Consider the following 26,665-nt stretch of genomic DNA (forward strand, 5'->3'; position numbering starts at 1 on the left):
CAAGACCATGATATCAACTTGCAGAAGTTTCTAGAAGCCGCTAAACGACGAAATCTAAAATTGAACAAAAACAAAAGCATATTTTCGACCAGAAAACTTCAGATTCTAGGTTACGAGATTGAGGAAGGCCAAATACGTCCGGATCCTGGGAGACTAGAACCTTTGCGGCGTTTGCCGATTCCTACCTCAGTTTCCGCTTTAAAGCGTTGTCTTGGGTTTTTCTCGTACTACTCAAAGTGGATACCAAAGTTTTCTGATACTATCAGACCACTAGCATCTGCGAAAACTTTTCCTCTCGACGACCAGTCAATTCATGCGTTTCACGAATTGAAGCGACTCGTAGAATCTGCTGTCGTCATAGCTGTGGATGAAACTTTACCTTTTGAAGTAGAAACAGATGCCTCTGATGTAGCATTGGCTGCAACCCTAAACCAAGGTGGGAGACCAGTGGCTTTTTTCTCTCGCATGCTACAAGGTCCAGAACTCAAACACCCTTCAATAGAGAAGGAAGCAAAGGCCATCATTGAGGCTGTTCGTCATTGGCGTCACTATCTCACTTGTAAACATTTCACTCTTATAACAGATCAGAGATCCGTATCATTTATGTTCAATCGAAATCACAGAACAAAGATTAAAAATGATAAAATCATGCGATGGCGACTAGAACTCTGCTGCTATAGTTTTGACATTCGTTGTCCTGGGCAAGAAAATATTCCCTCTGATGCACTTTCAAGAATATCGTGCGCAACTGTACAAGATCCCGAAAATCATCTTTTGTATAAACTTCATGACGCTCTGTGTCACCCAGGAATTACGAGAATGTCTCACTTTATTCGAGTCAGGAATTTGCCATATTCGATGGATGACATTCGAAAAGTTGTTTCAACATGTCCTGTTTGTTGTGAATGCAAGCCGCGATTTCATAAGCCTGACACCGGGCACCTTATCAAAGCTACACAGGCATTTGAACGTCTCAATATAGACTTTAAAGGACCTCTACCGTCAAACAATAATAATCGATACTTTCTGTGCGTAGTCGATGAATTTTCGAGATTTCCGTTTGCATTCCCATGTCCAGATGTTTCCACAGCAAGTGTCATTAAATGTCTCACGCAACCATTCACTACATTTGGAATGCCTGCTTTTATACATTCAGACAGAGGTTCTGCTTTCATGAGTCGAGAACTTCGCTCTTTTCTCAATGACAAAGGTATTGCAACAAGTCGCACCACACCATATAATCCTGCAGGAAATGGACAGGTTGAACGTTTTAATGGCACGATATGGAATGGGGTGAAGTTGGCGCTGAAATCGAAACGTCTTCCTGTTCAATTGTGGCATGAGGTTTTGCCTGATGTTTTGCATTCAATACGGTCGTTGTTGTGTACAGCCACCAATGAGACTCCTCATGAGCGAGTTTTCAAATTCTCCAGAAGATCTATGTCTGGATGTTCTATTCCATCCTGGATGTCAACGCCGGGACCAGTGCTTTTGAAAAGATATGTCAGGAAGTCGAAAACCGAACCTTTAGTAGATGAAGTCGAGCTTCTGGAAGCAAATCCACAATATGCTCATGTTCGATTTCCAGATGGCAGAGAAACAACTGTAGCCTCAAAACATCTGGCCCCTGTCGGTTACGAAATTTCGATGAATAGGCAAGGGACAGACAATATCAACCACGAAACACCATTGCACGTTAGAGACGAGTCTTCGATTCAACTTATGTCTCCATCTATCAATCAAGGAAACAATAAAACTCAAACGCAAGAAGATATTGTTGAAAATAATATTGTCTCTAGATCTCCATCGCCTCCAGTTCTAAGGAGATCAACCAGGGAACGCCGAACCGTAGACAGACTAAATCTCTAAAGTGGCGGTGAATGTGATAACTTGGAAATGCAACTCAATGTATCTATTTGTTTATACAGCTGCAGTCAAGCAATGATTGCTGTGGCGTTTTAAATCAGACACCAATCATTGCTGTGCTGTAGATGTAGTGTGTTAATTCTTTCAACTTTATTCATTTAACTATTGAGCCGCTTACTGTTAGCATCAGCAATTCGATACGTATTTGTTTTCTTGTTTAATAACATTTGCTTGTGTTATATTGTTTTAGATTCATTCTAAGAGTGCTTTAAATTTAAGTTGAATAAAGCCTTATATCAAGGTACTATATTTTTCATTCATTACAGGGGAAGCCACGTCAGTAGTGCTTTTGCATATGTCAAAAAAGGTATTTTCCAGTTTGCAAAACTTGTCGTTGCTTCAAATTCAGACATCTTCGATATCCTAGCAACAGATGCAGGAAGAACCTACAAAGAAAAATTTCCCCGGTTTATCTGATATTAATGACCTGAATACTGTTGGTAATTTTAGAAATATTATTCATGATCCAAGTATTTAAATGCTCAATAGAAGATAGATCTAATAGGAAAAAACAAATGAATTAATACCAAAACAATTCTTTGTGCTATACCTGTGCTTAATATTTAACAGACATTTTTATCAAGCTATTGAGTTAAACATGTTAGTCTGTTAGTTTACATGGCTGTTTCAAATGTTTTAATCTCTCTAGATGTGTTTCCATGTCAAAACCCCATCTGGTGACAGAAATCACTCTTCAAAAGTGAGTTTCGAGACGTCTGCAAAAATTTATATTTTAGTTACGATATTTTGAAATAAATTGCTCACAACGATTGAACCTTGTCTACCATCTAAGCATGTATGTGTTTATCTATAGGTATAACAGCCACTTTGACAAAGTATTATTTGAAACAAAATGTAAATACCCCACAAAACAAATTGGAATTAATGAAATGTAACGGTTCCAGGAGAAATAAAAATGCATTCAATGAATGTGGTGGATTTTGCAGTAGCAAAAAAGTTATTGCTATTGATCACAAATCAATAATTTAAAAACACTCGACAAAATAATTCAAAACTTTTTGGCACATCTAAAATTATAAATATATATATATATATGTTGAAGCCATGTTTAGATAATGGCAATAATAGGTATTCAATTTATGTGAAAAGGGTTATTAGTATCAGCCTGAAATCAAGCAAAATGGATTATCATGGCAAACGGAAAACACCTCTTATGTTGGATATGCAGCTGGTGACTTCGTATACAATGACAGAATGAGTCTGGGAAAAAATTATCAAGATCAGTAGAGCTCCATCATAAAACACTGATTAATTGAAGTTAAAATATGTGTGTTTAATTTATGTTTTTCATACAGACGTCACAATTTCAATCACCCATCAGTCAATTTATATTCTTGATTTGATCATACAGCATAAATCTTCACACTGCAACTTTTTTATGATCCGAAAATACACATATCTCTTATCAAAATTTACATTCCTTGACATTCAATCATTACTGTATTGGGTACCTATAAAAACATTTACAACTTACTCTTTTTTATGCTGAACAATCGTAGCACAAAGCGGCTCTCCACTAGACTACATCTAGTCATGGGAGCATTAAAGTGAATTTAAAATCTTACTGTCAATGTGCTTTCGAGTGCTGAACTGGTCCACGGGCCTTCCCACTCAATTGGTTGTTCCTTTATTTTGTTTTGTAATCTGCATTCTATCAGTTCTATAGTCAAGTATATCGTGTAATATTCCATGTGCACAACTAACTTGAATATTTATAAGTCACTCACTTAATCTTGACGCGAGACAGCGCCGTCAGAACACAGAAAAACGCAGGAAGTCGCACGATGATTTTCGAAGCAATAATAATCTGTTTGCACCAAGTCAAGCGTGTCGGCGAATTCAACATCGGGAGAAATTTCCGGAGTTACACGAGGTTGGTTTGACCAATGACATTAAACAGCATGATAGGCAACTCTGACGTCACTCCATAAGACTATACGCGAAAGATTGTATTTCATGATACGCTCCAATGCACATAGTTATCGTCGCCTTTCGAGACCGTTCTTCACGTGTAGTATCTGCCTTTTTACGCCTGTGACAAAAGAAAATAATCATTATATCTAAGAAGTTTTGCTCACTTGGAAAGCTGGAATGGCAGACAAGCTAGCTGTAAAGAGTAATTCCGGACATCATAGACATTTTTATTTTATCAGAGAAGATTACAAACGCGATAGTGTAAAGATTTGTGTGGAACTTTTGCAGATAATGACAAAGTTCAAAGTTACTACTTTTAATGTTTGTACCTAAACATTGAAATATGATTTAAAGAGGGTGTCTTACAAAACAGCAAGACTGTTTATACTTCTCTTAACGGTGCTGTGATACAATTCCATAACACAAAGTTTGCACCCATCGAGCTTTAGTAGGTGAATTTATTAGACATATTACATATTCAGTTTATCGTCGTAAGTAACATTGATGGTACATAATGCCTCGTAGATATGTTTGTGTCTAAATTTAGCTCATAGCCCACTAATTAATATTATCGTCTATGCAGGAGGTTGCAGGGCTGAATTTAACTTGCAGCCTTCCCGATCACCTGATGATGCTCATTTAGTTTGGCTCGAGCAAGTCTTCTTGAAAGACTTGTGTGAAAGGAAACTACCTATATCTTTTGCCTTCCTCCGATTTTAGAAGACAAATTTAATCTGAGGACTTTTGCATATAGTTCTCATTGATTGTTGGCTGTTTATATTTCCTATTAATTGTGAATTCTGATTATAACAAATGGTTAAAAAAAATTTTACGTAATTTACTGGCACATTTTTCTTGTCAATACTCCAAGCTGAGGTAATAAACAAGACAATACATTCATGTCACCTGAAAGCAAAATATGCACACTAATTAAAAGTTTGACACATTGAGATAATACATCGCGACAGCAAATACAAGTTACAATACAAGTCATACAATATGCCGCATCTCATTTTGGAAATTGTAAAAAGGGCCGCAAACAGTTTTTGATAATATATACTTAAAAGATAGTTTTAGTTTGAGACATATATTGTGATGCAATTAAACAGTTGGATTAAGTTTTATTATTTTCTTTAATTTCAAATGCAATTACATATCAATATTTGCATTCCACTATTATTGCAAGTTACTGTATTTATTACAAAAAAATCATGAAACCCTATGTACAACCATCAAAATCATTTTTGAACAAGCTTTGGATAAGGAAAGAATAATAAATACACTAAGAATGACTTAATCTAAATATATGGACCTAAAATTAACAAAAATACTTTTACTCAATTACATTTGTCCTGACGTTTGGCATCTTTTTTGTGTCACCAGCATACTAAGGCCAGGCTGAAATGATTTTATAGTACCAACTCTTATAGTAACTAACGAGGTCACATGATCATGGGTTAATATGGATCTGTGAGAATGTTTAATTAATTCCAGTAATTAAAGAAAGCGTATAGATCAGTAAACAAACAAATGACAGATTTTTTTGACAAGAAATTTCGCGCCACATTGTGTGGCATTGAATTGCTTGTTGTTGATATTGATTTTTAGTAAAGTAAGTCGTTGTATAATTATATTAATATACAAACACATGGAAATTTTCTGTTCGAAGTTGGTCTTTGAATTTGTCATTTTGACTGCTGAGTTTATTGTGTTATTTCATTGTACTGATGGAAATATGACAAAACAAAAGCAATGTGCTTTAGAATTTTGAGAAAGGCAGAAATATTGTAACTCCCATTTTTCTTCGAAAATGCCACCTTCTTCATGTACTTTGTGTTTAATTTATCCACTCAAATGTTTTTATTCAAGTATTCTTTTGCTAGCTTGATGTGTAAATTCTTAATTGGGTCAAAATGTGAACAAAAAAAATTAATTTTTTAAAACTACTTTCAGTAAATTGTTTTTTGCGTGAATAATCAATTTCACTTTAAAAAATTGGAAAAATCTTTTACATTTAGATAAAAAAAAAGCTTTCTAAAAACTATTACAATTATTGTTTAGTGTTCGAGGGCCGCACTGGAAGTTCTCTAGGGCCGCGAGTTTGACATCCCTGGTCTATATTGAAGTTGTCCTAAATATTGAACAGTATTTTATCATGAATTATGATTATACCCTTCCCTGAATTTCTTCTATAGTACTACCAAAATTTTATGGAACCAATTCTAACACAGGTGTTGTGAGTGACCCATAATCTACATTTCCAAAGCTGTTTTGAGTATGTCTGGCGTGTTTTGCGCCTTTTTACGAATAAGACCTATACACAACTCTACCGGAGGGTCAAATGTCTTTGCATGCTTCCATAGGTTGTTCTTCTATTGCAAACATTTATGGAGTACTTTAATTGTATTTCTTGGAATCACACTGTCTCTGATATTTCGCCAGACTTCTGATATCTCCCCGTCTGCTACAGTTGTCCTGTGAATAAATAATGGGAAATTGAGGTCAGACGAATAGTTTTGCTTTATGTCGACTTAATTTCTTGATTGATATTCTTACTATTTTTGCTATTGCTTCTTGCAGGTATCTTACGATGCTTATACAGATTTGTCCACAACATTCACATCTGAAGAAAAAGAGGAGATTTATTAATTTTCGTCAAGAATATTTAAAGCAGTCTATATGATTTAGAATGGAAAAGTTAATAAATCCAATAACTCATGTTAAATGTAAAAAATGTTTTACTGAATTTGGTATATAAACCAACTAATGAAGGGGTTTAGTCCGAAAATTACAGGCATTCGTGGCTTCATATACTTGAGAGATCATACTATACAATATAGACCGGTATGGGTGAAATGTTAGGTGAACTTGTTAACCCTTTGAATCAATCTGCCAATAAGAGTGATTGAGCAATAGTATGTTACAGCAATGCGTATATATCCTCATTGGTTAGAAAAATCTAAATGAAGGTGCATGAACTATTTAAAACCATAAGGGGTAAGTAAATATGCAATTTCGGCAAATGGGCAACTACCGTACGTACCGTACTGGAGCCATAACTTTGTAGTATTTGAAAAAGCTGGCTTTCCCACATGCACTTAACAGTGCGATGCCCGGGTGTGATATACAACAATAGTATTTACCTTACCTTTTTCCAATTTCTTTTTAACTCAACTTTCCAAAATATCATTAAAATCGACAACAACTGTCAAAGCAGGCACGAACACCATTCGTGCTACGCCTTGAAAGCAGCACACATCCGCTCGTTTTCGTCTCGTCAAGTATGTGCATTGGAGCGTGCTATCGAATATGATCTTCGGACAAAAATGCCGGAGTTGCGCATCATGTTGTTTAATGTCATTGTGTCCACTTACGTGTCTAAAAATATTAGCTCCATATTCCATATTGGCTCTGGAAGTCAATTTGGCAAAAAAAAAGTGTCCAAAAATATCATGAAATACTCGGAAAATTTCCGAAATGCATATTGGCGAGGTGTTTGATGTATTCCGTAGTACCACAACCCACAAGTGGCGCAACTGTGCATTTGGGAGATATTTTGGTCCAGAGCTGCACCTTGGTTTCATGTCGGGGTTTTTGTCCATCGGTCCAGGGGTTCATGGTTTGGCTCAAGGAGAGAAAAGTCCATAAGACGGGGCTTTAAAACACGTGGGCGGACCGCAGGTACTGACGCGGTTATCAGTGCGTGTGGTCGAATTCCGGTGGATGTCCATGTATACCGGTACTGGAATCCTTGGAGAATCTTTAAACAGTTAAACGAGAGTACCGGTACCGGTACGTTACTTATGCGTGTTAAGAGTGTTGCTATAGATAGACTTAATAATTGATTGATTGATTAATTAAAAGTTTATTGATTGTTTGATAATATTATCACCTGGCTTTAGTGTAGGACTTGCAGACTAGACAGTCCGGTACCGGTATGGCATCTGGTAAATTGCAATGTTGCTGAAAATATGATCCCAATACCGGTACCTCCATTGATAAAAAAATATTGGTTGCCAAGTCTGCAAGTCAAGTTTATTTTTTCCCAACCAGTAAAAAAAAATAAACAAACATCATCATAATGTCAGAATGTACGTAGTCTACCGTACACAGTTTTACTGGGGAAGGGAAGTCGCGGGGCAGAGTTGCAAGTTTCCTAAAGTCAAATTTAGAGTTTCCAAGTAATACTGTGAAAGATCAGGAGCACTGATAGAACAGTTGTAAATGATACACATGTTCAAATTGTTCATTAGACATTTTTTCGCCTTCACTCACTCAAGTCTCTGCATTTGCAGCAATTATTTCCTATAAAGTTACTCCTGCTGTTATGGAATTTCTCGCTTGGCCCCAACCACCCCAAGTTTTCAACTCCAATGACCTTAGATGTGCATGGTTGAGTCCCACACTCCAACGGGTCTCGTGTAGTTTCGTACCTAACGTACTTCTAGTGGGCGTAGCATAACAATTTTCTGACATGTCAATCCTAACCCCCACCTGACTATGCCATCCAAAAATTATGTCACTACGACGTCACAATCACGTCATAGAGCTTGCCAAATATATGTACGATCGCCCGAAATAGCATCGGCGCCGACGATAAAGAACTGACTAACGTCAGCGATCTCTCTCCTATTGGGATCGCTGCGACGAGAAAACGAGAGAAATAGCTGTTCTATTTCGGGTTCTCGTCTGCGCGTCTTGGGTGACAGTTTGTATAGTTTGAAGGGCTCTATTACGTCACTGTGACGTAATTTTTGGATGGCGTAGTCAGGTGGTGGTTAGGACGCCCTCTAGAAGTACGTTAGGTATGAAACTACATGAGACCCACTCCAACTACTAATGCAGCGGTTCTCAATCGGGGTTCGTTGCACCCCTAAGGGGGCATTAAAGCAGTTGGCATTGACACCTTACTGGACACAAAACTGATTCTACTTTAAAGAAAACTTCCAATTTTTTTTAAAATATTTGCTTGGTAATGTTATTTCACAGGGTGTTTTCACTTTGTTGATCATGAATTTTTAACATAATGGGATCTGAAATACACTGATTGAAATAACACTATAAATACCACTGGAATGATAAACAGGGGTACGTACATAAGTCCTAATAGCCTTCGGAACGGGGGTCACGAGCCCTAAAAGGTTGGAAACCACTGTACTATTTCGTTTATTAATATTATAATTTTATGTTTGTTAATAGGTTTTTACTGTGTTACATCGTACCTCCAAAGTTTGAGTCATGGGTGGTTCAAACACAAAAATAACACAGGCCGCTACGCAGTTTCAAAAAGTAAATAAGGTTGTGAAAGAAGGAGTCGATGCCGTGCAATTACATGGGATGCGTAAGATCAAAAACCAAAGCCAACAATACAATGCTGAACAGAAAATGGATAAATACATGGAAAAGGAACTTGAAAACCCAAAACGAGCACCGATGAATTTATCAAAAATTGAAATACCGGACGATATAAGAGCGCAAAAGTTGTCCGAAGCGAGGAGCTCTCAAGAAGAAGATAAATCGTATCTCAATATGATAAAAGACGTTTATTTGACATCTGAGGACCCTAAACAGGAACCGTATAAAGTTGTTAACAGCAAGGAACGTAAATTACCACAATCTAAGACTCTTAAAACTGGAAATTTGGATAGCGATGTACCACGCGGCCGCGCAAAAATTCAAAAAATTCTTGAAGCAATGCATAATCATAAAATTGATCCTATTGGCTGGGGTCCAGCGGAATTGGCAGAAAAAATTAGAATTCGGGAATCTGACATGAAAGATATTTTAGATAATTTTGATTTAGTTCGTCCGTCCGATTTGATATTAGAAGAAGATCCCTCGAAGAAATTGGAATCAGGGGCATATGGGAAGTATATGTAGATGTTTGAAACTTGATCAGAACAAGTCTCCAGACTAGTAACTTAAAGACAGGCATCTTCACACTTGCTACAGTTCGTACGACGTACTATATAGATCGAGCGACATTGTCTCGTTTCAAACCCATTTTACTGATGATCAGATACCCCTCCTTTGGGAGACGTCTGGACATTGTTGTCCCTCAATAACGGTAATAATACAGTATAATGGAGTTGCGCAAAAACTACAAAAAAAGCGCAATCTATTAACGTCATCATTGAATTCCTCTGGGAAAAAATAACCCGATTTACCAAGGAAAAAAACTTACCTGTGGCATTCGAGAGTTTTTAGAAAAAAACGGCAAGTCACGTGTCATGTGACGGCTTCGATTACTTTAGATTATCATTGAGACAGGCATGGCGCGATATGAAGCATCTGACGTGGTGCCAGACACCCCTCATTTGTGAGACGAATGGAGTGTTTGTTTTATTATTGAGCCAAATAAGAAGAAATTCTTGGAATTTGGATAGTGTGCCGTACTGACAGTTCCTTGCATTACATGCATACGGATACCCCAGTGTGAAAACATAAGTATTCTAGTTAAGTTCACAAATAACTCACTTGTGTTTCTGGCATGTACTGTGATGTAATGCATTAGGCATCATTTTATGTGATTTTCAATTGTTTATTTTTCCAGATATAAGTCTCATTTACTTTTGTGTGTGTGTGTGTGTGTGACCTAGCTTTGAATAATTTTCCTTACTCAATTTATTTTCTTGGGGGGGCGACCGTCCCCCGCAATAATTTTGTCTATATCTAAACACATGTTGTTTCTGACTTATAAAATAACCATTATTTTGAAGGCAGTTGCAACTTGCACCGGGCACAAATAAATAATAGGATTTCTGATTATGATAACTGTTTTCTTACAATTTCTCACATGTTGTTTCACAGTTCTCACCAACAACCCCCCTCCCGTTCGGAAAATAATTATGGAAGTGTCCTCCCCTGTTGGTCTGTACTAAACTTACATTTTGTTTTACCTATTTTTTATAGCTCTAGTAAATATATAATTTTCAAAACTTTACAGAATATTTTTCGAGGGATCGTGGTTTTATACTGAATTATAATATCAAGGAATATTGAAATATTGGAAAATTTCGATGGCAACTCAAAACGAAAAGACGGAGACTAATAATGAATTTTTGGAATTTAATCCGTCAAAACTGGAGAATGATATTTTATGCTTCACCGAGCATGACAAGTCATCTGTGAAATGTGATAATAAGAGAAAACCGGATATAAGGGATTTACCTAAGAGTTCAGTTCTTAGTAGAGTCAAAGACTTCTTGCCCCAAATTAGCAAAGCGAACATTGACCTTCAGAATGACCTTTCCAAAGGAATCACCGACAAATATGACATTGAAAATGTAAATAATGAGGATAGAATTATTGAAATTGACTTATCTCTGGTGCCAACTAGTGACACGGAAGGTAAAAATATTCCGGCACCGATTCTTGATTTACTGAATTCAAATTTATATGATTCTGACTCGTCTAGCGATGAATCGTCTGACGAAGGGGAAAATGATGAAGACCATATAAATGACGAAAAAAAATTAATCAGTGAAGTGTAAGATCCACTAGGGGGCGTGATTGATCTCTGGTACAGAAGATTCATGGAATTGCTGGTGGAACTTACGTTACATGGATCAAGATCAGGAGGAGTCAAGTCATCTTTTTCGATGATTTATTTGAATCTGTAAATCCATGCAGGGCGACACTTCTGCGATAACAAGTGTCTTCCTATTGCTTGGTATGATGCATTAGCGTCAATCAACAGTATTGGTGCTAGCATTATTGCAGGACACTTTTTTGTAATTTGTCTGGTGAAGTTTACAATCAGTGCTTTTTATTCACTTGAACTTTTTATCCTATCGAATCAATTTTTTATCTTATTTCATTATCTTAACAAATCTACTTAACATGGCACCTTGCTATCATTCATGCTATGACTGGTTGGTGTATTCCTTATACCATGCGTACTGGTGTTAGCACTATTGCAACGAAGACTTTTTGAACTTTGTCTTGGTAATTTTACTATGAGTGCTTTTACATTCTCCTGAGTTTTTAGTCTTCTTTGTTTGTAACATAATTATTGTTTAACAATATGCCGCTTCAATTTCTTTCTGTACAATGGCTGCTGTTCTCAGTTTACCTCTGTTCAAAATCATTTCATACTTTATTGAATTTTGGGTGATTTTAGCTGGTTTTCCTCCAACATAACCAACTGCATAGAGCTGCAGTCACATTAAAAACGCAATTTGTATTTTCATCCTCAAGGCAGGGCTGTATGAAACAAAGCATGTTTAGCAGTGTTACCAACATCCTTTCCTCTCTGTCTATTTTGTAACTCTTTATTCTCCTCACTTGAAAACAAGAATTCAGTTTCTACTCGATGTTCGGTCAGTACTTGAATATCAGCTAAATTGTCGCTATATGTAACCCAAACTCTGGCTTTTCAATAGATTGTAATGAGTATATAAATATGTGTTACAAAACTACTAAATGAGTCTATATTGGTATTATTACATGCAAATACAAAGTAAATTCTCCTCCCAAAACAGGCAAAATCTTCCAAGGCTGGTAATCGCTCAGCTAGGTGATGCCTTATTCAGTTTAAATCAGACTCTGCAATAATCCATTCAATGAGCCGTGACTGACAGAATAATTTGTTCATAATGTAGTAATATTATGTGCTGCCAGGTGGTAGATATATTTCTGGAACTACATATTTGGGAGGGTTTATGGTTTTAGGTTAGGTTGATATCTCTGTACAGCAAATAATTGTAGTGTATTGTATCAGTGCTAGCAGGTTATCGGTATACTGATATATGTCACTACTTTATGCCCAAATGTTCTGTAAATACACATGTATTTGTATATTATTAGTTAAACATCTCCCAACCGACTGGAAATCCAACGCATAACTGAAACCATCTTATGTCACCTCGTTGTCCTAGAACTGTGTTAACCTCGCAAAGTCATTTTTGTAGAGCTCACTACCTCCTATCTGTCTTCATTTTTGCACTGACTTGATTTACCTCAAGTCTCGAGTTAATCAATGAACCAACTATACATAAAGTATGTGGATTTACCTATCTGTCTTGGGGGGGGGGGGGAGGAAAGTGAATAAGACGGCTTAATCATATGACGAACAACGGCCTCACGTCCGGTTACCAGTCCATGTGGATAAGGGATTAGTTAGCCAGGTATCTGTTTTCGCAAGTTAAGACATGTCTTTACCTCAACAGGGCTTATAGGCAATCTTGCATTATACCTGTTTTCATTTACTTCATTTTTTTGTTTCTGCTTCCTATGATCATTAATGCAATCGATTCTTTTTGGGCAGAACATTTTTTTCATAATAATTTATAAAGTTATTAAATAAAGAGCATGTGAAGACAAACAAGAGTCGCGTAAATTTTGGAAAGAATAGTCAAACTTTTTTTGGATTATTATTTATAAGCTGGAGCAATTTGGATAACTCATATTTTGGAATTATCATTGGATCGTATACAAGATATGAGACATGTCTGCTGGGACAAGGAAATTCGCCAAAGGTATTTACCGTAGTTAAAATAATTTTTTTTAATTTTTTTAGAATGTTTTTGTAATAGTATGTTATTTTGCTTCGGCCATACCTAACCCAGTAGTTCTCAAAAATTCCAAACTCTTTGAAAAGGCTGTCGATGCTGGTCCTCTGCCCTGCGTTCAACATGTTGTTATCATTTATTTCATCTGCCATGTTTCAATGATAAAAAGCCAATAAACGCAAGCAAAGAATAAACGCATCTCTATCAAAAAATTCGACAAATCACAGTCAATTTACTTCAAATTGAAGCTATCGTGAATCGTACCTAGTGAAGGCTGTGCTATTGACCTTAAGAGATCCGCTCTGTAGCCTTTCAGGGACTGAGGTCCCAGTTTAAGAATCCCAGCCCTAACCATACCACAGGGTCACCCTCCAAATAACTGAACTCAGGTCATTTGGAACGGTTCCATTACATTTGAACCCACGTACATTTGAACCCATGACAATTGCACCAGTATGCTATTGCACCTATGGAATTTTTTTTGTTTCACGGATAGTTAAACCCATACTAACCCTAACCCATGGGTTTTAGCACCCGCATATAGATTGAACCCGTGGATATACGCATGGGTTCAAATGTACATGGGTTCAAATGTACGGTCACCATTTGGAACATATTCTAAAGAGAACATAACTTTTATGCAAAACACCTGGATTACTGAAACATTTGGGTTCAATCATACACAAATAGAAATTCGATTGTTAAATAAATTTTCCTCATTTTCGTAGGAATAATTAAGAGTTTATGGGTTTTGTTTTTTGGGGTCACCATGTGTATTTACTGCCAAAGTGGAGGTAAATAAATTCTCTTTTTCATCTAGGCCTGAACAGACCAGGAACGGCGTCCAAACGAAGAGAGAGCGCAACACAGGCTGTCAGAGAAAGCATGTATTCGTCTGTTGGTTCAGAACTGGTGAGTGAAATTTATATGTTATTCAGTCATTTCCTATCAATCTTGATCGATAAGTATGTTGATAGTTATTTGTCTGTTTGTTTGTCTGTCTGTTAGACACTTTCATATGTTACACGGTATCTCACGAAAGCGAGGTTGAATCTGCTCCAAATTTTGCATGTACATTGATCATATCTAGAACCAGAATCCTATTGATTTTAGATGAATTATGTCGTATAATTAGTGAGTTATTAATTAATCAGTGATGGGACGGTGTCGCTATTGAGTCAGAGCGAAGGATACACGCCGCTAGATCGATAACTCGGCGATCTCTGATCGCTATCTCGTTTTATATTTTATGAGTTCGCTCAAAGACAAAATGGGTCACAAGCAGTAAGTGGAAACAGTGCCGATTGAATGTTTAATCTGTATTTATGTTGTTGTTAGTAAGATCAAACCATTTTTAACTGATTTGCTGACGTAACATAAGTTGGCCTTGAGTTTTCCTCAGCTTGAAACTAATTTTAAAAGCTTTTGAATATTCAATTTACCTTAGTTAGACCTTTCTGTTTAGCATGGATGTAATTGCGTAATGTGTATTCGCAAAATAAAAACGATTGGGCTATTCCTTAATAACGGGATAATTTTAATCAATGCGACAATTATAATCTTATTTATTGCGCACTTAGTCAGTCTGGACTTTCCCAAAATTTCATGAAAGCAGACAATTTATTGATAATCAAGATATTGATAAATGTGAATTAGTTGCAACTTTAAAATGATTTGTGTTAATTTCAAGCTCTGCTATTCAGCCATTCATTAAATTCCAGGTTAAATATGCAAAAATCTAAAAATCTTGATTCTACTGAGTTACTAAATTATTTTTCTTATTCAAAAAGATTTGTGTAAATTTATTTATTGACCCAATTTAATAAAAATTGTGTTAATTTTAAGCTCTGCTACCTAGTCATGCATTGAATAAATCTAATTTTCCTATTAAAATAAAAAAAATCTTTTGCTATTTTGCATTAATATATATTTCTGCAAAATTTATTTGTAATCAAACAATGACACTATTTATCAAAAATTGTAATAATTTTGAGCTCTGCTGCTCAGTCATGCATTAAATAAGTTGAATTTAGAGAATAAGTTGATAGAAAAAAAAAATAAAACTGATCACATAATCAGGAAAGTGAACCAAACCTGCTGTAAGGTTTAAAACGTACAGATTTTAGATTTAAAGGTGTTGTCAAAAGAAAAGGTATGTGTTCGCTAGTGTGGCTGATCAAGAAAATAATGGTTCAATATTTGTTTAGGTATCTCACAGTATAGTCCTAGTGCTTTTATTACTTATCGATTTTAATTGGTAAGTATGTTGATAGGTATTTGTCTGTCTGTCTGTTAGATGCACGCGGTATCTCACGAAATCGAGATTGAATCTGCTCCAGATTTTGCATGTGCATTCATCATATGTCGGACGAGAAGCCTATTGATTTTGGATGAATTATGTCGTATAATTAGCGAGTTATTAATTAATTAGTGATGGGACACAAGGTATCACTATGGAGTGAGAGCGCTGTTTTTTGGCGGATCCCTAACTTTGAATCGATAAGCTTTCGGTCTCTGACCGATATTCTTGTTTTGTTGTTAGTCGACGCAACCTTGATCACAATAAAATTGGTCTCAGTCATGCATTAAATATTTTGTGCAACAAAAAATTATTAAACCCTCAAAAAGTTGGCTTTTTTAGGGCATGACATAATCGTGGCAACTGTTTCATAAGGCGCTGTATGATAATTACCGATTTTGAAACCCCTCCCTCCTTCTTCAAAAATCCTGACTGCGCCCTTGGTGGACCAGTTCACTGCTTTTAATAAACAGACACACTTCGACGCATGACGTTTTTTTGGACTTAACCCTTTTTGGCTCTCAATTTTCTGGACCAGAAACAATTTTATGGGACTTAGGGCCCCTTTATTATGTTATTATAGAGGCTGGTATGGACTTAGCGCTTTGTATTATATTATTTGAGAGGAGCTATGTCCAAAAAACGGACTTAGCCCCAACTTACAATGCAGTTATCCAGAGCTAAGTCCACTATAGTAGACACAGCTCTGTTTAGTTCTCAAATGCCCTAAAAAAAGCAGGGTTATGTCCATAGCTGTCTTGAGATCTAGAGCACCTAGAGATAAGGCAAATAGACCAAAATGTAGAGCTAAGTCCAGGAAAATCAGCAATTGAAAAATGTCATTTTTTGGAAAAGTGGACTTAGCACTGTTTGGTTTTGAGGTGTCGAGTCTTGACCTCAACCGAATGATGTCTGTAGTAGACCTTCGCGATGACAATTAAGTTAGTGGGTTAAGTATAAGTAGATAATGGTTTAGTATTTATTTTTCCAAGTAGTGCTTGTATTTTGTTGCAAATCGATGCACTTGAGACTTGAGAGTTACTAGGTCAAGATGGTACTGGGCATGGATTGAATTTTGTGCAACATAGAATTCATTATACCATGAAAAAGTTGGCCGTTTTAATAAGTGATGTAATCGCAATGACTGTTTCAGAAGAATTTCCGATTTTAAAACGCCCTTCTTTTGAAAATCTTGCCTGTGCGTTTGGTAGACCAGTTCACTTCTATAAGGATGGCCTCACCCAAATGTACTCAGTAGCAAACCTTACCGTAGTTTTGGCAATTAAGTTCTTATGTGGTTAAGTGAATAATAGTTTTCTATTTACTGATTCAATCAGGGGTGTGTTACTATATTGACTTTATAAACTACAAAGAAAATGTGTCGTATATCCGTATCGTTTGAAAGTGAAAAAAAGAAAGAGTAAGGGATCGGCTTATATGTTCATAACTCTGATTGCACTAATTCTCTGAGATATCTGTGATATGACATGTTACTAATTGTAGGGTGGGCTTATGTGCGAATTTTAACAAATTCACCGTTTCATGGCCGTTTTTAGATGGTTGGCTTGAAAGGATATAAGTATGTATAGATTGTAATTCATGGATAGTTTTAACCCAGCACCAACTATATCCACTTCTATGATATACTACTTAGATTCAATACTTTTTGTTTTCTATATTTACAATGAAATACTTCGCTAGATAAAAGTGTCGGGCAATCTGAGGAGCAATTTTTTCGCAGATTACCAACTTATGTGACTTCTTGTGAATAGAATATTTTCAAATGGTCATAGCAGGCTAAATCTGACTTAGGATTATCACTACCACCACTATTTATAAGATATTCTGTCTAGCAATTCAGTGATTCTCAACCTTTTTATTTTGTGGTCCAATTTTGTTGCACGAAAAAAATCTGTTGCAGAATTAAGTTTCTCATACAAGGTAAGAACTGAACGAAAAAAAATTCTTCTTGAAAAGATATGCACTTCACTTTAATAATAATTAAAATGAGAATATCCACCCAGATCCTAAAAGCAGCATCATCATTCATTGATACAACAATCAAAGTTTAAACGAGAATATCGGTCAGAGACCGAAGACTTATCGATCTGAAGTTAGGGGATCCCCCAAAACAGTGCTCTTACTCTATAGTGACACCTTGTGTCCCATCACTGATTAATTAATAACTCGCTAATTATACGACATAATTCATCCAAAATCAATAGGCTTCAGGTCTGAGATATGATGAATGCACATGCAACATCTGGAGCAGATTCAATCTCGCATTCGTGAGATATCGCGTGCATCTAACAGACATACATACAGACAGACTAACAAATACCTAATAACATACTTACCGATTAAAATCGATAAGTAATAATTTATTAATAACTCAATTTCAATAACGCAAGTTTTGTTGCCACCTGGAAATGTTTCTGCGGCCTAGAAATGGGCCATGGCCCAAAGATTTAGAACACGTAATGGAAATGTCACCTTGTATTTCAAATATTTATTTGGTTTCAAGTACTCTTGAAATTACTATAGGACCCCATTTGACCATTGTATTTGGAGTCATATCGAGACAAAAGGACTCTAGTACTCGAGTAGAAATGTGAAGTGTATGTATGGAATGTGTATTGCTATTTTAGACTGGTGATGTAATGTGTGATGTAATGTTCATTTAGTCTTTATTTTTAAAAAAAATTCTGTGTTTTTTCTGGGTGATTTTAAAATGAAAGAAGTATTTAATAAAATTGTCCAAAATCGCAAAATTTGAAAAAAGTTTTTTGTTTTGTATATATATATTCATATTTGTGTGGTCATGGCCTAGTGCAGTTGTTCCTGACCGCTCAAGAGGGCCTTAGAGCAGTCAGAGGGGGCCACAAGGCTGCACAAAATACATATTTCTCCTTTCCTTCCACAATAAATCTCCCTGTTCTTCCTAGTTCCATTGCTTAAAAAGGTTATTTTACAGGTAGTTTTTCCTTTTGTTGATTATGAATTGTTTGAACATAATGGGATTTGGAATTTACCAAACAAAAAACTAGAATATCGGTCAGAGACGAAGACTTATCGATCGAAAGTTAGGGGATCCCCCAAAATAGCGCTCCTACTCCATAGTGACAACTTGTGTCCCATTACTAATTAATTAATAACTCGCTAATTATACGACATAATTCGGCCAAAATCAATAGGCTTCTGGTCCTAGATAAGATGAATGCACATGCAAAATCTGGAGCAGATTCAATCTCGCTTTCGTGAGATATCGCGTGCATCTAACAGACATACAGACAGACAGAAAAATACCTATCAACATACTTACCGATTAAAATCGATAAGTAATAACACTATAATTTAATAAATATCACTAGAATGATAAACGGGGCCATGAGTACTAAAAGCCTCTGGAGGAGCCATAAAAGGCTAAGAACCACTGTTAAATCTAATGCTTCAACCACCACGCTCTAGTTATTACTTATCGATTTTAATCGGTAAGTATGTTGATAGGTATTTGTCTGTCTGTTTGTCTGTCTGTTAGATGCACGCGATATCTCACGAAAGCGAGGTTGAATCTGCTCCAAATTTTGCATGTGCATTCATCATATCTCGGACCAGTAGCCTATTGATTTGGCCAAATTATGTCGTATAATTAGCGAGTTAATAATTAATTAGTGATGGGACACAAGGTGTCACTATGGATTAAGAGCGCTGTTTTGGGGGATCCCCTAACTTTCTATCGATAAGTCTTCGTCTCTGACCGATATTCTCGTTATGGATATTGCCCATAAAAATTCTATTCAAAAATTCTTTTTTCAGAAAGCCTTATTCATTGAAAATTTCCTCCGGGGAATAATAAAAAAAATTCAACCTAAATTTCCATTGATAGGCTCTTTTGTTGATCGTGTTTTGTGTGATGTCATATTTTTAGACTTGTTTGTTTTTATCTGTGGAATTTCCATGGTCGGAATTTTACGTACATTGTATAAAATGGTTGATGTAATGCTTTCTGAGCGATCTAAAAATTCAAAAAGTATTTAAATGAATTGTATTGAAATTTCTGCTGATTTCTGTAGCAATATATATATTTAAAATCCACAGTTTTAAGATAATTGTCAGACCTTCGTCAGAAATGTTAGAGAAATACATTCTTGTTAGTGTGCAGCTAATCTTTTGAATCAAATAGTCATCTTTGTTATTGCTGCAGCATCTTTGCATTATACACATCATTATGATCTATGAACACACAAGGTAAAATTTTCAGCGGTGGAATTTTTGTGAAATATTCGATACATTCTATAAAGCTGATGTAATATGTGACTCAATGATTGTATTGTTTTTATTTTCAAAAAAAATGTTGGAATTTTTCTGACTATCCAAAAACTAAAATGAAATATATATTTGCGGAATGCTGTAGCATTATTTATATTTAAAACTTACAGCTATAAGAGAATTATATTCTGTATCTATGAATTTTTTAAGTTTGAGGAAATTTTTATTTTTATTTCATTCTTTATTTTAGTAATAATTTACAATAGAGGATCCAGACAAAAGACATAGAAAATTTTCAAAATAAAAAAAAGTATTAGCCTTCTAGTGAAAAATACAACAAATACACAACGAGTGACAGGGGGAAACCGCTGGCCGCACCTTCTTCAAGGCTTTCTAGTGGTTGCAAGCACAAAAGTTTTGGGTATTGCTCTTATGAGGTTCCATTACATTTGAACCCACGTACATTTGAACCCACGTACATTTGAACCCATGACAATTGCACCTGTATGCTATTGCACCTATGGAATTTTTTTTGTTTCACGGGTAGTTAAACCCATACTAACCCTAACCCATGGGTTTTAGCACCCGCATATAGATTGAACCCGTGGATATACGCATGGGTTCAAATGTACGGTCACCCTCTTATGACATGCGTTGTTCATTTCGCAAAGGCCAGCTGTCAGGGCATTGTTACGTCATAGGCAGGGATTAGGATTACTCTCACATATCCTATTAAACTTATGTAAAAACTTGTTTTATGGGCCGCAAACCATTGGTACTTCTCCGTGGGCCGTACAATTTATCCTTGTGGTCCACACACCTTTCAAAATTGGCACTTCTGCACGGGCTGCACAATTTTTTCTTGCGGGATGCAGGTTGCACACCTTTGCATTAGTGAATGAGGAAAGCGATTTATAACAACAAGATAAAAAATACAGACAACATCAACATAATAACAAAATGATCCACGGGTCCACTTCGTGTCCAATAATTTTCACACTCATCGAAACTCTTGGTATATGGTGTGCATGTTTCTTTATGTTTATTATAAGACAGGAAACAGGATCATGTCATTTAGGCATTGATCATTATTTTGTTTGACCATCCTTGGTTCATAGAATATTATCTGTTTATTATGTTTGGCCCAAGATTGGACAGATGTAAATGTGTATTCGCAGAACTTAGGTAAAGGTAAAGAATTGATCAATGTTATTATATGTGTTCATACCTGGCACTTAGAAAATTGTTTGTTACTGTATTCGGTTCAAGATTGGCCGCATATATTGAATTTGATGAAAATGTGGATGTGGAGGGACTGTACTAATTTAGCAAAGTTATTGAGCTGTGCTGGGTGCAGATAGTCAAATACAGTATATAGGGTGTCCAATAATTTTACTCAATTTTATGGTAATAACTATTAAAAATTTCTATGGCTTTGTTTATTAATAATTTATATTGTGCTTGTAGTTCTTATTTATCATACAATAAAATTCATTTAAACTTGTTTGTTATTGTTATTACTATCAAATCAGGCAACATTTTTGGACACCCTGTATTGTTCAGTAGAACGTTTCTGACTAATGATTCTTCCTTGTTGCTATATGTTAGTGTAGGACTTCTCAACCAGTGTGACATTGAGGGAATTTTGTCGTTTAGTCGTTCAAACTTACAATTGTTATTATTATAAAATCAGGCAACATTTTTTGGACACCCAAAGTAGAATGTTTCTGACTAATGTGTATTCTTCCTTGTTGCTATATCTTAGTGCAAGACTTCCCAACCAGTGACACATTGAGGGGATTTTGTTGCTTTCGGGATGAGTTTGTGAAATATTGCTTTGTGTTTAGTTCAGCTTTATTCCTATTAATTTTAACTAAACAATATCAGTAAAGCTACATCAAATAAAAAGTAATACTTCTCAAAAACCCAAGCAATACTTCTTAACCGGTTGTGTTTTTCTTGGGTTTTCACGATTTTTGCACGATTTAGTAAGGGTTTTGTTGGTTTTTGACAGTTTATAATCGTTTTAATAAGGTTTTTCGTGGTTTGTTACAGTTCTAGCAAAGTTTTTGACGATTTGTGCACATTTTAACTTGTTTGGTGTTTCCTCACTGTTTTTTTTACACGATCTAGCAACTGGAATAAACCATTATTTATACATGATTTGATCGAATGGAAGATTGGCCATTTTTGCTCTATAGATTAGGTAATATTAAGTGGCTTTCATGTCTAAGATTTCTAAAAATAGCTGCGAGCTATTGAACCGTTAACTGCATAATTATCTGATAGTTGTGCTACCGGCCAAATTTTGTACGTACGTCTATTACTTACAGATTAGACAAGGTGGTTTAAAATGTGGTAAAGACAGAAGATTATGGTTATAAGGCTTAGGGTTACGCCTATTTTACATCGAGTTGTGTAAAGGAAATAAAAACCTATCGACAAGGCAGGGGGTATATTTACTTAGCTAACACAGACAGTCCCCGAACTTGTAATAAAACTAAAAAAAGGAAAATTGGAATAAAATTATAGCCTAACCCTAACCTGGTATACATACTATGTGAGTATTTTTTTTCTAAGTATCAATGTGCGAAGGAGAATCAAATTAGCTAAATCAAATAATTTACTATTATAAATACACTCCAACATGATGTTTTAAATATGGAATATCAAATATTCTGTATTGGGTTGTGCTCAACAGATAATTATGTAGATTTTGTACCTATGCCTTCAGTTTGGACCAGGGGCGGGCACATTAAGAATGTCTGCTGAAATTATGACTATAGTTTTTATGAATACAAACTTCTGTCGAAAATGTTGATGAAAATCATTTCATAATGACCCGATTGTGCTTATTATTATTATATAAACTTTAGCCACGTATCAGTTGCTGCTTACACAGAGTCTTGTTCAGAGTGCAATGAGCTGCAAAAACTTTTATTCAAGTTATCTTTTCGATAAGAAACACATCCGCTCAGGAAATTGGATGATTATGAAAAATTTCATGAATCATTGGATAAGGTTGACAAAAAGGGTAAATTACAAAAAAATTGTTGACAATAGCCTAGCAGTTGAAGTGGTCCTAATCATGTGCAGGGTAATAATATTTTGAGTCCTGATCCCATGCCCAACATCATCCAGGGTTGTATGAGGCAGCAAAGCTTTCAGTCTTTCAAAAATATTAGCACTTCATGTATCAGTAGCTAGCTGGTCTGACAGAGTGGGGGTGTAAAGAGCAGGGCTACTCAACTATTTTCACTTAAGGTTCGTTTACAAAACCTCAAAATTAATGGGGTTCCTACATTTTAGATAATATATTTCATTAAATAAACAAATGGCAATATTAATTGAATACAAGGGCAATGGTTGGCTCACAAATATGGACACAAATGTCGCACATCTGTACCAATACAGCAAATTGTATAGCCATGTATGTTAATCATATCAAAATCATCAAACTATAAAACGATGCTTATGCTGCGGTCCATATTGAATGGTCGAAATGCTCGGATTCGGTCCGCGGTCTGCCAGTTGAGTAGCCCTGGTATAGAGCATCTTATAAAAATCTCAACCCTCTCGATATTTTCACTACAACCATACGAAAGGAAAATAGACGAGCTTAAGAGTTTTATTCAAGTTATCTTAACCATTATCAACACATCCGCTTAGGAAATTGGATGATTGGAAAAAATCTTATGAATCATTGTTTTAAAACTTGTGGTATTTGCATAACATTCCTAACAAAACATCTAACGATGTTCCGGCTTTTATGAAAATATTGAATTACAGAATTAAGTAAGATTGATACGACTGGACGGGCTTTTTGAAGCGATGTAGTTTGTTTATACTGTGTGGTATCCTCTCTTTATTTAAATACGAGTATATAGTTATAGTTCTTTATTTTGTAGCCGATTGTAACTTAGACTAGGCCTTTCAAGATGAGTTTGGTTTACTAAGAGCCAGGGTTTTCTAACTGGGGAAAAATATTATCTCTAAAGAAGAATTGAAATAATTATTTCAGAGGAGGTAATTTAAAATGATGTTACTAGCATTCTTCACTTATATAGTATTATTGTAATAGTTATTTATGCACACATAAACTATTTTAACCGTGCAAAGGCTACTTTGCGAGATGCATGTATCACACGCCAATGGTCTATTAAAGCAGTGGTGCCAATCGTTTAATCCTTTTTTTTTATGTTAATTTTAAAACTTTATCATTTAAGTGATTGAAAATTATTGTAATACATATTTATGCACACATAGTGAACTATTCTTATCGTACAGAAGCCAGAGTTCAAGTTGCACAAATCACCTAGCTACCGTAATAGTCCATTGTTAATAATAAAGAATGCAATGTGGACTGAAACAAACTTTGTACTCGTACCAAGGGGGAAATGAATAGTTTCAAATAGCCAGAGGGAATAGTGTAGCAAAAAGTGCTGAAACCAAGAACTTAGTGGTACCCAAATATACAATGTGGCAACTGTGTCCTCTATTCAAGTTTATATAGATAGAGTTTTATATTAGTATTAGTATTTTTAGTAATTTTCCTGTTTAGAATCTATTCTTATCTAATGCTTTCGTCATTGAAAAGTGTATTCCTTAATCCTTATGCTTGCTGAGAATTGCTAACCTATCCATACAGTGGAAATATATGTCCTATGCTTTGTATGAATATAATATGCTAACGAATTTGTAACTCTTGTTTTTGTATATGTACTTAGTCTAATCTAATTACTATTTAATTAAAAAATGTTGTTGTTATTGTAATGTAACCATGGAAATAGTTTTAATTCCACCAAATGAAACTTCACAGAAGGAAGTTTTTGGGGAAGAAAAGGTAAGAATAATAAATGAAATAATTTTTAATTATAATTTCTTGGTATTTCTGAGGTTGCCTATAGCAATGGTCGGCAAACTTTTTGAGACACGACCCCATTTCAAAAATTATGACGTATGATAAGCTCTTGACCCCAAGGTATGAGAAGGAAAAAAATATTTCAAACCACTAAAAACTAATAACAGTAAAATCTCATTCCCAAAAATTTTATCACACGCTCTAGATTTCGTGTTACAATTTAATTATTGCGGTCACAAAATAGCCTTATTATAAAAGATATCACTGTAATTCAGAATACCCAAACTTGCTATTTAGTGCTACGTGCTAGTCAGCTCAGTGTAGAATGCACGCAATAGAATAATGAAAAATAAAACAAGAATACAACGTCGGACACTCGACGACCCCCGAAATATTCAAGGCGACCCAACTTGGGGTCACAACCCACAATTTGGTGATCACTGGCCTATAGCATAAGTTCCTAAAGTGCTCCGGACCGAGCCCCAGGGCTGCGCAAGCTATTTTTTTGCATATTAAAATACTGAATTTTTAAACTGTCCAAAGAAGCAGAATAAATTCTAAAAGATGGTTTTCCATTTTCATCAAATAATAGTCAACCTTATTACGACTCCTTAACACCAAAAGTTTAGGATCCCCTGGCCTAGTGCTTTGCTTAAAAGTTGAGTTCTACTCATTTCTGCATGAATGCTGGCGATCGTAATTCAGGTCAGGTGTTTCAACAGTTACTAGTAGTTTGATAGATTCAATCTTTTTGAAAGTACTTGATATGTTGCCGCGTTTAATGAAAGAAAACCTGCGAACGAAAAGCAAATTACGTTACAATCAAAGAATAAATCACATTTACTTTTAACATTTCAACAGAAAGTTTGTGCATCAACATTTTTTATGTTTTTCGTAGTTTCATTCTATTTATAAACATAGAACAGGGATACATGCTACTCCAACTATTCACAGCAATGGTCCGTTTGGGAAAATTCAAAATCACCGGGGTCTGGACATTATAGAAAATTTATTTCATTGAATAAACGAAACTTCAAATGTAATATTAAATTAAATACAAGAGCAATGAATGGCTCGCAAATATGGACACAAATATCACACATCGGTACAGTACGAGAAACTGTATAGCTGTGTATTTAAATTGTATCGTAATCATCTAAAACTATAAAAGATGCTTATGCTGCCAAAATAAACAAGCAGACGCGGTCCAGTCTAAATAATCGAAAGGTTCTGTTCGGACCGTGGTCCACCAGTTGAGTAGCCCTGCTATAGAAAATGAATATGAATTGTACGATTTGGTACTTTAAACACAACTCATTTATTGAAATTTGGAACATAACACTTCAATATCAATTAGAACAACCAGACATATTCTTTAAAAAGTGGAATTATTTTAAAAAATTATCAAAAGTATAATTCGACTAAAATATTAATAAGGACTTTATATTTAATAATCCATGAAAGTGTCAAGTCTTTTTGTTTTTGTGATGATAATGTCAAACTTCATTGTTTTTATTCCATGAAAGTACTCGTTAATGAGTTTGGACAAGGAGATTTAGGATTCAAAAATTGCTATAAATAATTCAAGATTAACGACAGATTGTATGCCTGTGATAAAACATTGTAATCTAATTAAAGCCAGACGCTAGGTCATAGACGAATCCTCAAGTTTTAGTTTTGTTCATGTTTAAGTGTGCAATTGGTGTTACAGCAGCGTTTTTCTACTTATATATACTCTAGGAAGGAATTTTGATATTATAAACTGTTTATCCAAACATTGCAAAAGTCAGACTGCAATTTAAGTTTAGAGCGCTGTTTCAATTCATTTTACAATTTCTGTTGCGACAGCTTTTTTCTATCGAT

General features: G+C 35.3%; 3 protein-coding genes and 1 long non-coding RNA gene across 13 annotated transcripts in view; 3 read left to right on the plus strand and 1 right to left on the minus strand.

The window, feature by feature from the left end:
* LOC144425181 (uncharacterized) overlaps positions 1–26,665 on the minus strand; it is a 108,441-nt gene that overhangs the window by 24,699 nt on the left and 57,077 nt on the right. The gene's annotated exons all lie outside the window — the stretch shown is intronic.
* On the plus strand, positions 9,042–10,773 carry LOC120327985 (NADH dehydrogenase [ubiquinone] 1 alpha subcomplex assembly factor 4-like). The gene has a single exon (XM_039394358.2). It carries the CDS (start codon positions 9,100–9,102, stop codon positions 9,739–9,741), a length of 642 nt encoding a protein of 213 aa, XP_039250292.1. The 5' UTR covers positions 9,042–9,099; the 3' UTR covers positions 9,742–10,773.
* LOC120327986 (uncharacterized) lies at positions 10,812–13,131 on the plus strand. The gene has a single exon (XM_039394359.2). The coding sequence runs from the start codon at positions 10,881–10,883 to the stop codon at positions 11,352–11,354; it is 474 nt and encodes a 157-aa protein (XP_039250293.1). The 5' UTR covers positions 10,812–10,880; the 3' UTR covers positions 11,355–13,131.
* The window catches only part of LOC120327821 (dedicator of cytokinesis protein 9-like), a 183,424-nt gene continuing 169,892 nt past the window's right edge, over positions 13,134–26,665 (plus strand). For 9 of the 10 annotated variants that reach the window (XM_078114619.1, XM_078114626.1, XM_078114622.1 and 6 more), the window contains exons 1-2: positions 13,134–13,340; positions 14,194–14,285. In XM_078114619.1, coding sequence (XP_077970745.1) covers positions 13,310–13,340; positions 14,194–14,285 — 123 coding nt within the window. In that variant the 5' untranslated portion in view covers positions 13,134–13,309. Of the gene's footprint in view, positions 13,341–14,193; positions 14,286–24,673; positions 24,785–26,665 lie in introns of those variants that run through there. The other variant, XM_078114625.1, reaches the window with a different exon arrangement.

The sequence above is a fragment of the Styela clava genome, chromosome 7, assembly GCF_964204865.1.
Source record: "Styela clava chromosome 7, kaStyClav1.hap1.2, whole genome shotgun sequence".
Taxonomy (NCBI): Eukaryota; Metazoa; Chordata; class Ascidiacea; order Stolidobranchia; family Styelidae; genus Styela; species Styela clava.